We start from the raw sequence: 13,071 nt of genomic DNA, 5'->3' as shown, positions 1-13,071 counted from the left end.
TAACTTAAACAAGTTTACAAGAAAAAAAAAAAAAAACCCTGTAAAAAAGTGGGCAAAGGATATGAACAGACACTTCTCAAAAGCAGACATTTATGCAGCCAACAAATATATGAAAAAAGAAAACTCATCATCACTGGTCATTAGAGGATACAGAACATTTTCATCGCTTCAGATGTTCCCTTGTATTCCCATTCCGTCAAAGGCAACCACTGTGCTCGCTGTTTTCACCACAGATTAGTTTTGTCCTGTCTTGAACTTCATATAAAGGGAATCACACAGTGTGAATTGTTTTGTGTAAGGCTTCTTTCACTCTGTATGCTATCCTTGAGATTCATTCACGTGTTGAGTAGATCATTCAGTAGTTCATTCCTGTTATTGTTGAACAGTATTCCATTGTGTGAATATGACAGTTTGTTTTTCTGTTCATCTGTTGATATCTGAATTGCTTCCAGCTTTTGATCATTGCAAATAAAGCTGCTACGAACAGTTGTGCACAGATTTTTTTTGTGAATATAGGATTTCATTCTTTTGGACATACTCCTAGGAGAGGAATTTCTGGAGTCCTAAGGCAGGTATATGTTTAGATGAAACAGCAGGTCTTCTAAAGCAACCATACCAATTACCTTTAGAGCATGCTATCTCACCTCAGAACAGGCCAAGATAATTGTGAATAAACAGAATCTTTAAAATGTCAGTAGGATTAAGTAGTAATATTCAATTGACTGTTTTAAAAATGTTACTAGGTAAAGCTCTTGAGTGAGTGGTGAGTTGGTAGCTCTAGTAGGTACCTTCTGATCCCTTCCCTCCGTTCTCAGCACTAAAAATGTCCCCTCCAGTCCAGGCATGTGAAGCCTCAGTCCTTAGATTACCAGCTAACTGTTAAAAGGGAAGAAGCTAAGAAAAAAAGAAAAAAATATATATATATATATATATAAATAAATATATATATATTTTTTTTTTTTTAGAGGGACTCTCGCTATATTGTCCAGGCTGGAGTGCAGTGGTGCAATCTCGGCTCACTGCAACCTCTGCCTCCCGGGTTCAAGCGATTCCCCTACCTCAGCCTCCCGAGTAGCTGGGACTACAGGCTAATTTTTGTATTTTAGTGGAAACGTGGCTTCACCATCAGTTGGCCAGGATGGTCTCCATCTCCTGACCTCGTGATCCGACCGCCTTGGCCTGTATCAGAATCCGTTGGGACACTTACTTAGAGCGTAGATTCCCAGATCAGACCGACAGAGTCCGAATCTCAGAGCGTTTCGAGGTCAAAGGGCCCTCATTTGGGAGGTGGGTGATAATGGTGACAACCTCGCCAGAGCTCTTGCTGCTCGTTGAGGAATACCAGAGTGTACCAGGAAGAGTGGTGAAGGAAGCTTTCCTCAAGATGTCTTTTCCTCAGTGACTCTCAAGCTACGCTTTAGGAAAATGGAATTTCGCTACTCCGTGCTTTTCACACCTTAGAGTGAGGTTGGTAAGTTAGATTTTCCTCTACTCATTTATAAAAAAAAAAAAAAAAAAAAAAAAAAAAAAGTAGTGGGAGGAGTCCAACTGAAAAGTACAGAGGCAGAGGACAGAGTTAGACATCCGTTTTCTAACGGTCCTGCCAGGGAGGCTCGAGCTCTCAGACTGCGTCACCCTTTCGCCGAGGGTCCCCCAGACGGGCGGGGGCGCCTTGCGGCCGGCTCGTCACTCTTCCCGCCTCCCTGCGCCCTCCGCCCCGCTGCGCCTGCGGAGCGCGCGGTCCGGCGCAGCCCCTTTTGGCACCGAGGTTTCCAGGTGCCCAGCGCGAAGGCGGAGCCGGGTTACAGCCGCCTCCGCGGCGCCACAGAGAAGACCCCCGGGAGTTCGGCGGCCCAGGCGCTCAGGCTCCAGCCTCCCGAGAGTCCCCGGGCTCTCCGCGCTCCTCCCTCTCCGCGCGCCCGGCGCAAAGCCTGCGATTCGCTAGCCGAGCGCAGGGCGCAAGCCGAGTGGCGCACGCTGGGCAGTGGCCCGGGTAACCGGAGCGCAGCCGGAGCCGTCACCGAGACCGCTGGCCCGCGCACTCCCGGACCATGACCGCCGAGGGACCCCGCCCGCCGGCCCGGTGGCACAGCCGCCTGCTCGGGCTCTGGGCGGCGGCACTGCTCCTGCTCGGTCTGCCGCGCCTTTCGGTGCGGGCGGATGGTGAGTGTGCGGGAGGCGGCGGGGCGGGGGGTGGAGCGTCGGTTCCGGGCAGGGAAGGCGCAGCTCGCCTGGGCCGCTCCCTCGGACCGGCCGGCAAGCGGCGAGCGCAAGCCCTAGAGGAACGAGCGAGCAGCGGTCCTGAGACCCAGCATCCCTCTCCTGGCCCACCAAGTCTCCCAGTGCCCGCGCGCCCAAACGCCCGCCTGGTGCCTGGACCCTCCCTGAGCGCCGAGCGCGCAGGTCCCGGAGTCCCACTGCTGGCTTTCCTAAGGTCTCCAAGAAAGTTCAAATGAAATCACCTCTAAGGTGCCCTAGAACGTCCTCTGCTAGCGGGTGACTTTCCACCGTCCTTGTTTCTCCACGTCTATTAATGTGCTCCAGAGGACACCGCCGATGGTTAGAAAACTCCCTCGGATATTTTGACATGGTCCTGGAAGGTCTGAAAGATGCGTGGGAATCAGAGAGGCAAAGGGAGAGAGAAGAGTGGCCTGGGTAGAGGGAATGGCACGTGCAAAGACTCTGAGTGACAGGAAAAACGGGACAAATGATAAATCGAAGTGCCTGAAGTCGAGGGTGCTAGGTGGAGACGTCTTGAGACATGTAAAGAAAAGGGCAAGGGCCAGATTACAGCAGGTTCTCTGAGAATTGAACCAGTTTTTGCTTGTTTTCTAGTCTGAATTTAGCTTTTAATACCTGCCTTAAATGAGCAGGATTGGAGCTCTGTATCCATTCCGTTTTGAAAAGCTAATTCAGCTGTGTTTTCATATTGGAACAAAATCCCGCTGACTCGGTACAGGCGCATCTGAAGGATGCAAGCTTAAAGCCAGCAGTTCTCACACCCATGACGGAGTTCTAGCTTAGGACGAATTAGATTGACTGAAGAGAAAAGCCTTCCGTCGATTTAGGATGCGTTGTATACTTTAAAATGTGATTCTTATTTAGCCAACGATATTGGGTGAAACTAGAAGACACAGAAAAGAAAGAAAGAAAGAAAAAAGCATGGTTGTCAGAGAAAGGGGAAAGCCAAGGAAAAACGTTCTAGGTCTTAGACTTTTTAGTGCTCTCTGTTTTAAGTGCAGGCTTGAAAAGCTCTTCACTGCTAATTAAGAATGAATGTCTTATTTCTCCATATCCTCAGAGAGGGTGTTAGAGACAAAACATTTTTAACTTTGAAGGCTGTTAGTAACCACTGTTAATTTTTTTTACTTGACACATAATTCACATAAAATTTGCCATTTTGAAATGTACAATTAAGTGGGTTTTAGTGTATTCATTATGTTGTGAAAACCATGGTTTGCATGCATCTATTTCCAGAACATTTCCATCACCCCCAAAAGGGTCCCATACCTATTAACAGTCTACCGATAATTCTTCGCTGTAGTGTTTTTTGATTGACATTGCAAATTAAGCTGATTTTAAAGAATGCAAGTAGAATAAATTGGAGCTAATATTAACTTTTGAACAAGATATTTTTGTGCCAATTTTAATTCCTTTTACAATTTTTTTTTCAATCCATAAGGTCTTCGAGTTTCACCCTGTCATAATTGTTTAAGTAGAACGCCATGTGGATAAGGATCAATATGTTGTGCCTATCTAGCTTGATACGGGTCATAGAAAATTAAAGGCAGAAATGTCGTTGATCAAAGAGAAAGTACGAACACCATCAGAGCACATGACTCTGTTACTGCTTGCCAGAAATGGTTCCTTTTCTTCATTATCCTTCCTTTTCTTTTCCCCATTTCCGCAACGGACAATTATAGGTACACTTCCTTTTAAGAAACTCAATTTTCTGAGCTCCAACCTTTATACTAGAACCAGGAAGAGTTTTAAGCTGTATTACCAAAGTATCCTTTTTAGCACTAAATTCTTAACTACCACCAGTTCCTACATTTAGTTATTTGTGTGCTTGTGATGGGAGGAAGAAGAAATGCTCAGCTTAACTATGATGAATTACAGATATTTGAAGACACATTTGCAGAGAAACTATTTCTAAAAATATGTGATCTGTAAAAGGATGGTCTTTGAAATCATGTGTGTGGACAGAATTGTAGAGAAAATTTTATGGTGAGAAGACCTAGAACTGAGCCTGGAGTGAGGGAAACAGGTTTGGGATTATTGAATCTGTGTTCATAAAATACATTGGCCTGTAATTTTCATTTTTTATAATATACTTGTCAAGTGTTGATATCAAACTCATGGTGGTTCCTAAACCAAGGGGAAAATTGTTCCCTCTTTAACTCTCTGAAAGGGTTTCTGTAGGGGAGGGCTTTTGTTTGTTAGTTTTTGGTGTGAGGTCATCTGTGTCTGGAGGTTTTCTTATAGGAAGATTTTAAATAATGAATTTAATTTCTTTAGTAGATAAAGAATGATCCAGATTTTAAAATTAAATTTGTGTCGGTATTGCTAAGTTTTGTTTTTTAAGTGGTTTTTTCCCACTTCATCTAGATTGTCTGATGTAGTGGCATATACAATGTAATAATCTCTAATTATCATTTCAGGGTCCATGGGATCTGTAGTGATGTTCCCTTTCATTCTTGATATTGGCAGTTTGTGTTTTCTCCTTTTTTATCTTGATTAGTCTTACTAAGGGTTTATCCATTTTAGTATTATTTAGAAAAAAGCAACTTCTCGCTTTATTTTCTCGATTGTATGTTTGCTTTACATTTTATTGATTTCTGCTCTATCTGTGTTATTTCTTCCTTCTACTTTAGAAGATTTGATTTTGTGGGACTTTTATGTTAGCTTTTTGAGCTAGAAACTTAGATGATTGGTTCTCAACTATTCTTTTTGGTATGAATAATATGAGCTCTGAGGCTATAAATTTCTCTTAAACTACTTTAGTTTCTCCACAAGTTTTTGGTCCTTGCGTTGAAATGTTTTATTTCAGTTGTGATTTCTTCTTTGAACACAGTTTATTTAGAAGTATATTTTGTAATTTCCATGCACAAGGGGATTTTCCTAGTTAATTCCTTTGTTATTGAGAGGCAGTATAACCCATTGATTGAAAGCACTAACAGGGAGCCATACTGCCTGGTTTTGTATCTCTGCTGTGTGATCTTGGACTAGTATTAATACTAAACTTTAACTATAAAATGAGGATGATAATATCACCTATATCAGAGTTGTCATAAGAATTAATATAATGAGTATTTATAAAGCAATTTAAACAGCATCTGGCCCATAGTAAACACGATATGAGTGTTTCATACATAAATAAGTGATTTTAGCTTTGTTGTAGTCGAAAAGGCATGCTTTGAATGATTTTTGTCTTTTGAGGTATTTTAGATTTGCTTTATAGCTCAGTATTTGATCAGTTTTACGACTGTTCTATATGAGCCTAAAATGAATGTGTATTCTGTAGTTTGGTATGCAGTACTGCACATAGGTTCTTACATGAAGAGTGTTAATGTTGTTTTCTGTTTTAACAATTACTGAGAGGGACAGTAGTTAAATATTTCCTCAAGGATTGTGGATCTTTTTGTTTTTCCTTGCAGTTTGGTTGATATTACCTTTTTATAGTTAAATGCAGGAGTACCAGTAACCTATGTTTACTTAAATTTTTTGTATTTTTATTATAACTTTTGCTTTCAAAGCTGGGGAATTCTTATATCTATTATAATAATTTTGCAAGCAGATGATGTGTCTTAGTCATGTCTTAGTCTAATAACTGACGTATTATGAAAAAGTTGGTGACAGATGGAAGTAAGGTGTCTCATTCGAAGGAGATGTTTTCTCCCCTGCTTTTACCTTAGCTTGATAGGGCCACCCAAGGCATTGCTTCATTCCTCCAGGAGGCTCCTGGGGACCTCAGCGCTCCCTCCGGTACCATGGTTTTCTTGCCTAAAACCCTCATTTGCTTTCAGTCTGGGCTTTCACCTCTGCCTGAATTCACGTTCCCATCCCCCCATTGATCACACATTCTTTGAGGCCTGCTACATGTCCATGTATTAATGGCTACAGGAAGCCAAGGTGTACCAGACACGATCCCTGTTTTCTTGTCCAGTCGGAGAGAAGGACAGCAGACACAAATGAATGTATTGTGAAAGGGGCCTGGTAATGTCCTAAGGCAAGGGACAGAGAGAAGGAAAGCAACCTGGTGTACAGGGTGCATTCTAGGGCTGAGGGACGCAGAAGAGAGCAGAGCCGGGGCCTAAATCAGTGCCTTGGACATTGAGTGACCCAACTCAGAGAAGCCTAGGACACTCAGAGAAGCCTTGACACATGATATTTGTAAAACACCATTTTAAAAGAAAGATTTGAAGGGTTTTCCAGATCAACACGCAGAGCAGATGGTTAATTTTAAAAAAAACAAAAAAGAGCAAAAAAAAAAAAAAGGATGAAAACTCTAGTGTAGTTATCATCGCCTGGTCTCAGGGATGGTGTGCCATGTGGCAGTTGCTGCACTTGGGCCTTCAGGCAAGGGCTGTGGTTCTGATTGGCCTCTGCCAGTGGGTGAGTTTGCTGAGACCAACTTCCCATGGGTCCTGGAGTCCACATGTGTTTGTGCTTGTCCCCACACAGGAAAGCTCTTTGTGGTGGAGTCTCAGAATGGCTCTCAGGGCCTAGTCCTGGAGGCTGCTCGGCTTTCCTGCAAGAGCAGGGGCGCTCACTTGGTGTCTGCAGACGAGCTGCGGAGAGTGGTCCAAGATTGCTCCTTTGCAGTGTGTGCCACTGGCTGGCTAGCAGATGGCACCCTTGGGTAAGTCAGGCGAGCACTCCTTTTCCAACGCACCCCAACTGCACCACCAAGGCTTATATAGTGCTCAGTAGTTGTTCTGTTGAGGTACCAGTACGGGCAGAGTGCAGTGGGCAGTAGCTTCTAGCGTGTTCACATTTTGTTTTGTTTTTTACATGGAACCCAGCTCTTCTCCCAGGCTGGGGTGCAGTGGCGCAATCTCAGCTCACTGCAACTTCCACCTCCTGGGCTCAAGCAATTCTCTTGCCTTAGCCTCCTGGGTAGCTGGGATTACAGGTGTGTGCCTCCATGCCCAGCTAACAGAGTTTCACCATATTGGCCAGGCTGGTCTTGAACTCCTGACGTCAGGTGATCCACCTGCCTCAGCCTCTCAAAGTGCTAGAATTACAGGTGTGAGCTACCACGCCTGGCATGTATTTATGTTTTGAGTTTGCTTACAAAAGCATTTTTCTGGAGTTCTGTCATAGTTCTTTTATCCCCTTTGTTATGTTGAATATTCTTATGTGTTTTAGACATAGGGTCTCACCCTGTAAGCCAGGTTGGAGTGCAGTGGCACAATCATAGCTCACTGCAGACTCAACCTCCCGAGCTCTAATGTTTCTCTTGCCTCAGCCTCCTGTAGCTAAGATTACAGGCATGTACCACCACACCTGGCTAAGTTTTTATTTTTATTTTTTATAGACATAAAGAGTGCTTGCCGTGTTTCCCAGGCTGGTCTCGAACCCTGAGCTCCAGCAATCCTCCTGCCTTGGCTTCCCAAAGTGCTAGGATTAAAGGAGTGAGCCACCCTGCCCAGCCTTGAATTTTTTTTAAGTAATAAAAATAATACATGCTTGTAAAAATTTCAAATAACGCACGCGTGTGCGCACACAGACACAGACACACACACACATACACACACACATATATATATAACAAAGTAATTTTCTCTCTTCTTCTTCACTTCAGAGATAATGACTATAAACTGTTTGGTATACATTCTTTATCCCTGTTTTCCTGTGGATACTCAACTGCATATATATGTATAGGAACATGGTATAGAGGTTTCAAAATATGGCCACAAATTTTTCCACACTCTGGCATCAGCAAGTGTGTTTGCCTCTACTGATAGCATACAGCAAGAGTGAGATTACATGACTTCTGAAGTTAGGTTGGAAAAATCCATGCTGCTTCCATCTAGATTTCTGGGGACACTCACTTTTGTAGCATTGAGATGCCGTGAGGAGTCTGACTGTGTGAGATAGGAAGTCCAGACCACGTGGAGATACTTCCTTTAGGGGCTCTTGCCAACAGACCTAACCAATGTCCTAGTGAAAGGCCAGCATTAACTGCCCAAAATGTGAATGAAGATGCCGCATTCTAGATTCTAGCCCCCAGCCATTGAGTTACTGCCAGCCTATGAATCTTGCCAGCTCACGTCCTAGACATATATGCAGAGACAAGCCATTCCTACTGTGGCTACCTGAGTTCCTGACCGGTGGAATTCTTTAGAGAAGTAATTGTTATGGCCAGCTAGGAGAAATCTTTCCAATAGTGTTGAAACCTGCTTTGTTTTAAATTTTTATTTGTTCGTTTATATTTTTATATATTTGTAGAAACGGAAGTCTTGCTATATTGCTCAGGCTGGTCTCAAACTCCTGGGCTCAAGGAATCCTCTGGCTCCCGCCTCTCAATGTGCTGGGTTTACAGGTGTGAGCCACCATGTCTGGCCTAATTTTATTTTTTAAATTGACAAATAACAATTGTACATATTCATGGGGTACATAGTGATGTTTTGATACACATACTGGAGAGTGATCAGATCAGGGCAATTAGCATATTCATCATCTCAAATATTTATCATTTCTTTTTTGCTGGGAACATTCAGCATCCTCCTTCTAGATGTTTGAAATGATATGTTATTAACTACAGCCATCCTACAGTGGTACACAACACTAGAACTTGGAACATTCTTTGGGAAAAGTACAGTATCTTCAATAAACGGTGCTGGGAGAACTGGATATCTCTGTGCAGAAGAATAATACTAGATGCCCACCTGTCACCTCATATAGAAATCAACTCAAAATGGATTATAGACCTAAATGTAAGCCCCAAAACTATAAAACTACTAGAAGAAAGCGTTGGAGAAATGCTTCAGAATATTGGTCTGGGAAAATATTTTAATAAGTTCTCAGAAACACAGGCAACAAAAACACAGATAAACAAACACTTCATGCTGGGAGAAGGCCAGGGCCGCTTCACTTTTTTCTTCGTGCCACAGAAAATGTGAAAGCAAGCAAGGCACCAAGAACTACTTTGGTAGATGATGATCCTGAAGATGTCTGGCTGGCCAGTGGCCATGGAGAGCACAGACAGCCATGCTGACTCATGTCTCCAAATGTGCCAAGTTGGAAGCAGCAACTGAATAAAGGGACAACTGAGGCTACATCCAAAGCCTTTCGGTGAATCTGGAACTGTGGTCCTCTCTGCCTTACGTTTTACATCCGTGCTCTTGAATAGACAAAATATGCATGCATTTCCATAATGTAGTCAAGTAGGAATACTTTTTCATAATTCTGTTACTATAAAATTTCATCAGATAACCAGAATGTTCAGAGATTCTGAAGAGACAGCTTGCAACTAGGCTTAGGTCCCTCAGGCATTGTATGTCAGGACTGGACGATTTAAAAGGTCCATCTTCTGTGGGTTTACTATAAGGTGTTAAGACATATTAGTGGATCTCTGCAGGCTGAAATGATACTACTTTACAAAGAAAACATACAGCTGGGTGCAGTGGCTCACACCTGGAATCCCAACACTTTGGGAGGCTAAGGCAGGTGCATCACTTGCGATCAGGAGTTCAAGACCAGCCTGGCTAATATGGCCAAACCTGGTCTCTATTAAAAATATAAAACTTAGTTGGGCATGGTGGTATGCACCTGTAGTCCCAGCTACTTGGGAAGCTGAGGCAGGAGAATCACTTGAACCCGAGAGACAGAGGTTGCAGTGAGCCTAGATGGTGCCATTGCACTCCAGCCTGGGTGACAGGGTGAGACTCTGTCTCAAAATAAATAAAGAAAGAAAGAAAATAAAGAAAACATACTTACTTGTTATATTTACTACATAATTTATTAAAAATAGTTTTTCTATCCTTTAATTTTTTATTTCTTTTTAAAAATATATTATGCTCTTTTCACCATTCTTATTCAATATCCTTTTATTTTAATTTTCTGGAAACAAGCATCTGACCATTAGTATGTACATTTCACTGTGGGTCTTTCCTGCACAGTTCTCCACTCGCTCACCACACACTGAAAAGCAATGATTAAATGTGTGGCACGTCTTGTAATTTATAGCATAGTAGACATCCAGCACACCTGCCTGATATCTCTGTGACTTTATGTTGAGTGTACACATAAATCCAGAGAATGATAAAGGCCTAGAGTGATGAATTCAGACTTTGGGGCCACTAGTCTCCTGGGAACCTTTGCCACATGGGACTAGGGAAATGGAGATTTGAATTCATTTTCTGTGTCGGAGGGGACCTGGTGAGCCCTTTTGCTTTGGGTTGGTACCTTGCAAGACTATGCCCTAAGGGTAAGTTGGACACACTACCCTGTAAGGTGAACTAGACACAGGCCTTGCTATGAGCAGCAGCACATCTTCAAATACTCTGTAGCCATGAATTTGGATTGAGATGACCCAGAGTTTCCAGGGCCCCAGATGTCTAGGAGAATCAAATAAAAATTATCTTTTGAGGAAGATAGTATCCTATACCTTAATTTATTTAAACAAACAATTTAGTCAGTGTGGGATTTGTCACACAATATAAAATAACTAGTTGTATGAGGTGACAAGGCAAATAGAATAAAATTCAGAAGAAACAATAAATAATAGAAACTCCAGACATTAGGATTGGTAGACGCAGACTTTAAAATAACTGTCCTTGATGTGCTCAAAGATATAAAAGATGAGAAGGAGAATTTTGGCAGAGGGTAGAAAACTAAAAAAATAACCAAATGGAAACTCTAGACATGAAAAATATAGTAACTAAAATTAAGAACTTAATGGACAGATCTAATAGCTGATTTAAAAGAGCCGAAGAAGGCTGGATATGGTGACGCATGCCTGTAGCCCCAGCTACTTGGGAGGCTGAAGCAGGAGGATCACTTGAGCCAAGGAGTTCAAAGTTTAAATATAATCTAGACAACATAGTGAGGCCTTGTCTCAAAAAGAAAGATAGAAAAGACAGAAAGAACAAAAGAAAGAAAAGAGAAAAAAGAAAGAGGAAGGAAGAAAGGAAGAAAGGAAGGGAGGGAGGGAGAGAGGGAGGGAGGGAAGGAAGGAAGGAAAAGAAAGAAAAAGAAAGAGAGAGAGAAAGAAAGAAACAAAAAGAAAAAGAAAGAAAGAAAGAAAACAAAGAAACAGAGAAAAACATTTTTAAAAAAAGCCAAAGAGAGGATTAGTGAACTGGAAGAAATTTCAGAGGAAGATATCCAGAATAAATAACAGATGGAAAAAGGATGAAAAAATCTACAACAAAGGGTAAAAGACAAAGAAGATGCAACATAATTTGAATTCTAAAAGGAGAAGAGAAAGAAAAAAGAAAATAGAGTAAAAGTAATATGAGAATGATCCACAACTGAAGAAAAACATCAAGACACAGATTCAAAGATCCCTGCAAAGCTCAAGTAAGACAAATACAAAGAAATTCACAGCTAGGCACATCATAGAATCATATATGAAGAAAAGAATATTTTTAAAAATAAAAAACAGATTAACTTTAAAGGAGCAACAATAAACTGACAATGAAAGTCCAAAGACTTCAGATATTTTGAAAGTACTAAAAGAAAATTACTGCCCACCTAGAATTTTATTCGCAGTGAAAAATATCTCCCAATAATAAAGGTGAAATAAAGACATTTTCAGACAGACAAAAGGTGGGAGAATTCATTACATCCAATCTGCACTTAAACACTAATGAGTGCTCTTCAGGCAGGAGGAAAATATTGCATGAGGAAGACTGGAGAGTCATAAAAGAATAAATGGAAAGAGTAAATATGTAGACCAATTGAAATTATGTAATTGTCTGAAGCAGTAATAGTAACACTGGATACTAAAAAATGGTTTATAGGCCGGGCGCGGTGGCTCAAGCCTGTAATCCCAGCACTTTGGGAGGCCGAGGCGGGTGGATCATGAGGTCAAAAGATCGAGACCATCCTGGTCAACATGGTGGAACCCCGTCTCTACTAAAACTACAAAAAATTAGCTGGGCATGGTGGTGCGTGCCTGTAATCCCAGCTACTCAGGAGGCTGAGGCAGGAGAATTGCCTGAACCCAGGAGGCGGAGGTTGCGGTGAGCCGAGATCGCGCCATTGCACTCCAGCCTGGGTAACAAGAGTGAAACTCCCCTCCAAAAAAAAAAAAAAAAAAAGGTTTATATCAGTGGGAAGTATTTTGAGTGTATTCATGTGTAGTATTTTAAGTATTTCAAGTTGTATTATTAGAGTAGATGATAAAAATAATATTACATTTTAATAAGTCAAAGAAGTTGTAACTTCTGGGTACCATTGAAAAAAATACTGAAATGATGTTTAACTTCCAAATCAATACAGAGAAAAAAGGGAATACCTCCCTCCCCGAAAAAGAAGAATAATTCAGATAATCCAAAGTGGGACAAAGAAAGAAGAGAAAATGGACAGAATTAAGAAAAATCAGATTTAAATTAGATTAAGTGATTAAGTCTAAGTAGACAAAAGGCTCCAATTAGTAAACAGATATTATGAAATGAATTTTTAAAAATTCAAGTATTTGCTGTTTAGAAAAGATATCCTGAAATAAATTATGAGAGAAAAAATTATAATGGAAATCAGCATATATTTAGAACTCAGTGATATTAAAAATATACATACCCAAACTCATGGGGTGCAGCAAAAGTATACCTAGGCGGAAATCTAAAACATTAAATATTTACGTTAGAAAAGAAAAAAATCTGAAGGTTCATTAACTAAAGATCTAAAGAAATTTGAAGCGCAAAATAAGAGAAAATGAAAATAGCAGAATTTTATGAAATAAAAACAAACATATACTAGAAGAGATCAACAATATATTGCCTTTGAAACTCGAATTGATACCTATGACTTCAGCTGAAGCATCAGCTGTATTTCTGAATTTAGACCTTTTTATTTATTTATTTATTTTGCGGAGAATGTGTCCAGATTAATGCTTTCAGT

The 13,071-nt window shown here is 41.3% G+C and overlaps 1 protein-coding gene across 1 annotated transcript in view; it reads left to right on the top strand.

The window, feature by feature from the left end:
* Positions 1-1,493: 1,493 nt before the first annotated feature.
* Positions 1,494-13,071, top strand: part of SUSD5 (sushi domain containing 5) — a 52,191-nt gene continuing 40,613 nt past the window's right edge. Inside the window, exons 1-2 of the mRNA XM_032268908.1 lie at positions 1,494-2,163; positions 6,685-6,862. Coding sequence (XP_032124799.1) covers positions 2,052-2,163; positions 6,685-6,862 — 290 coding nt within the window. The 5' untranslated portion in view covers positions 1,494-2,051. The remainder of the gene's footprint in view (positions 2,164-6,684; positions 6,863-13,071) is intronic.

This window comes from Sapajus apella, unplaced genomic scaffold (assembly GCF_009761245.1).
Source record: "Sapajus apella isolate SASKATOON/1434 unplaced genomic scaffold, GSC_monkey_1.0 scaffold4, whole genome shotgun sequence".
Taxonomy (NCBI): Eukaryota; Metazoa; Chordata; class Mammalia; order Primates; family Cebidae; genus Sapajus; species Sapajus apella.
This window is presented reverse-complemented; position numbering and strand designations above follow the sequence as displayed.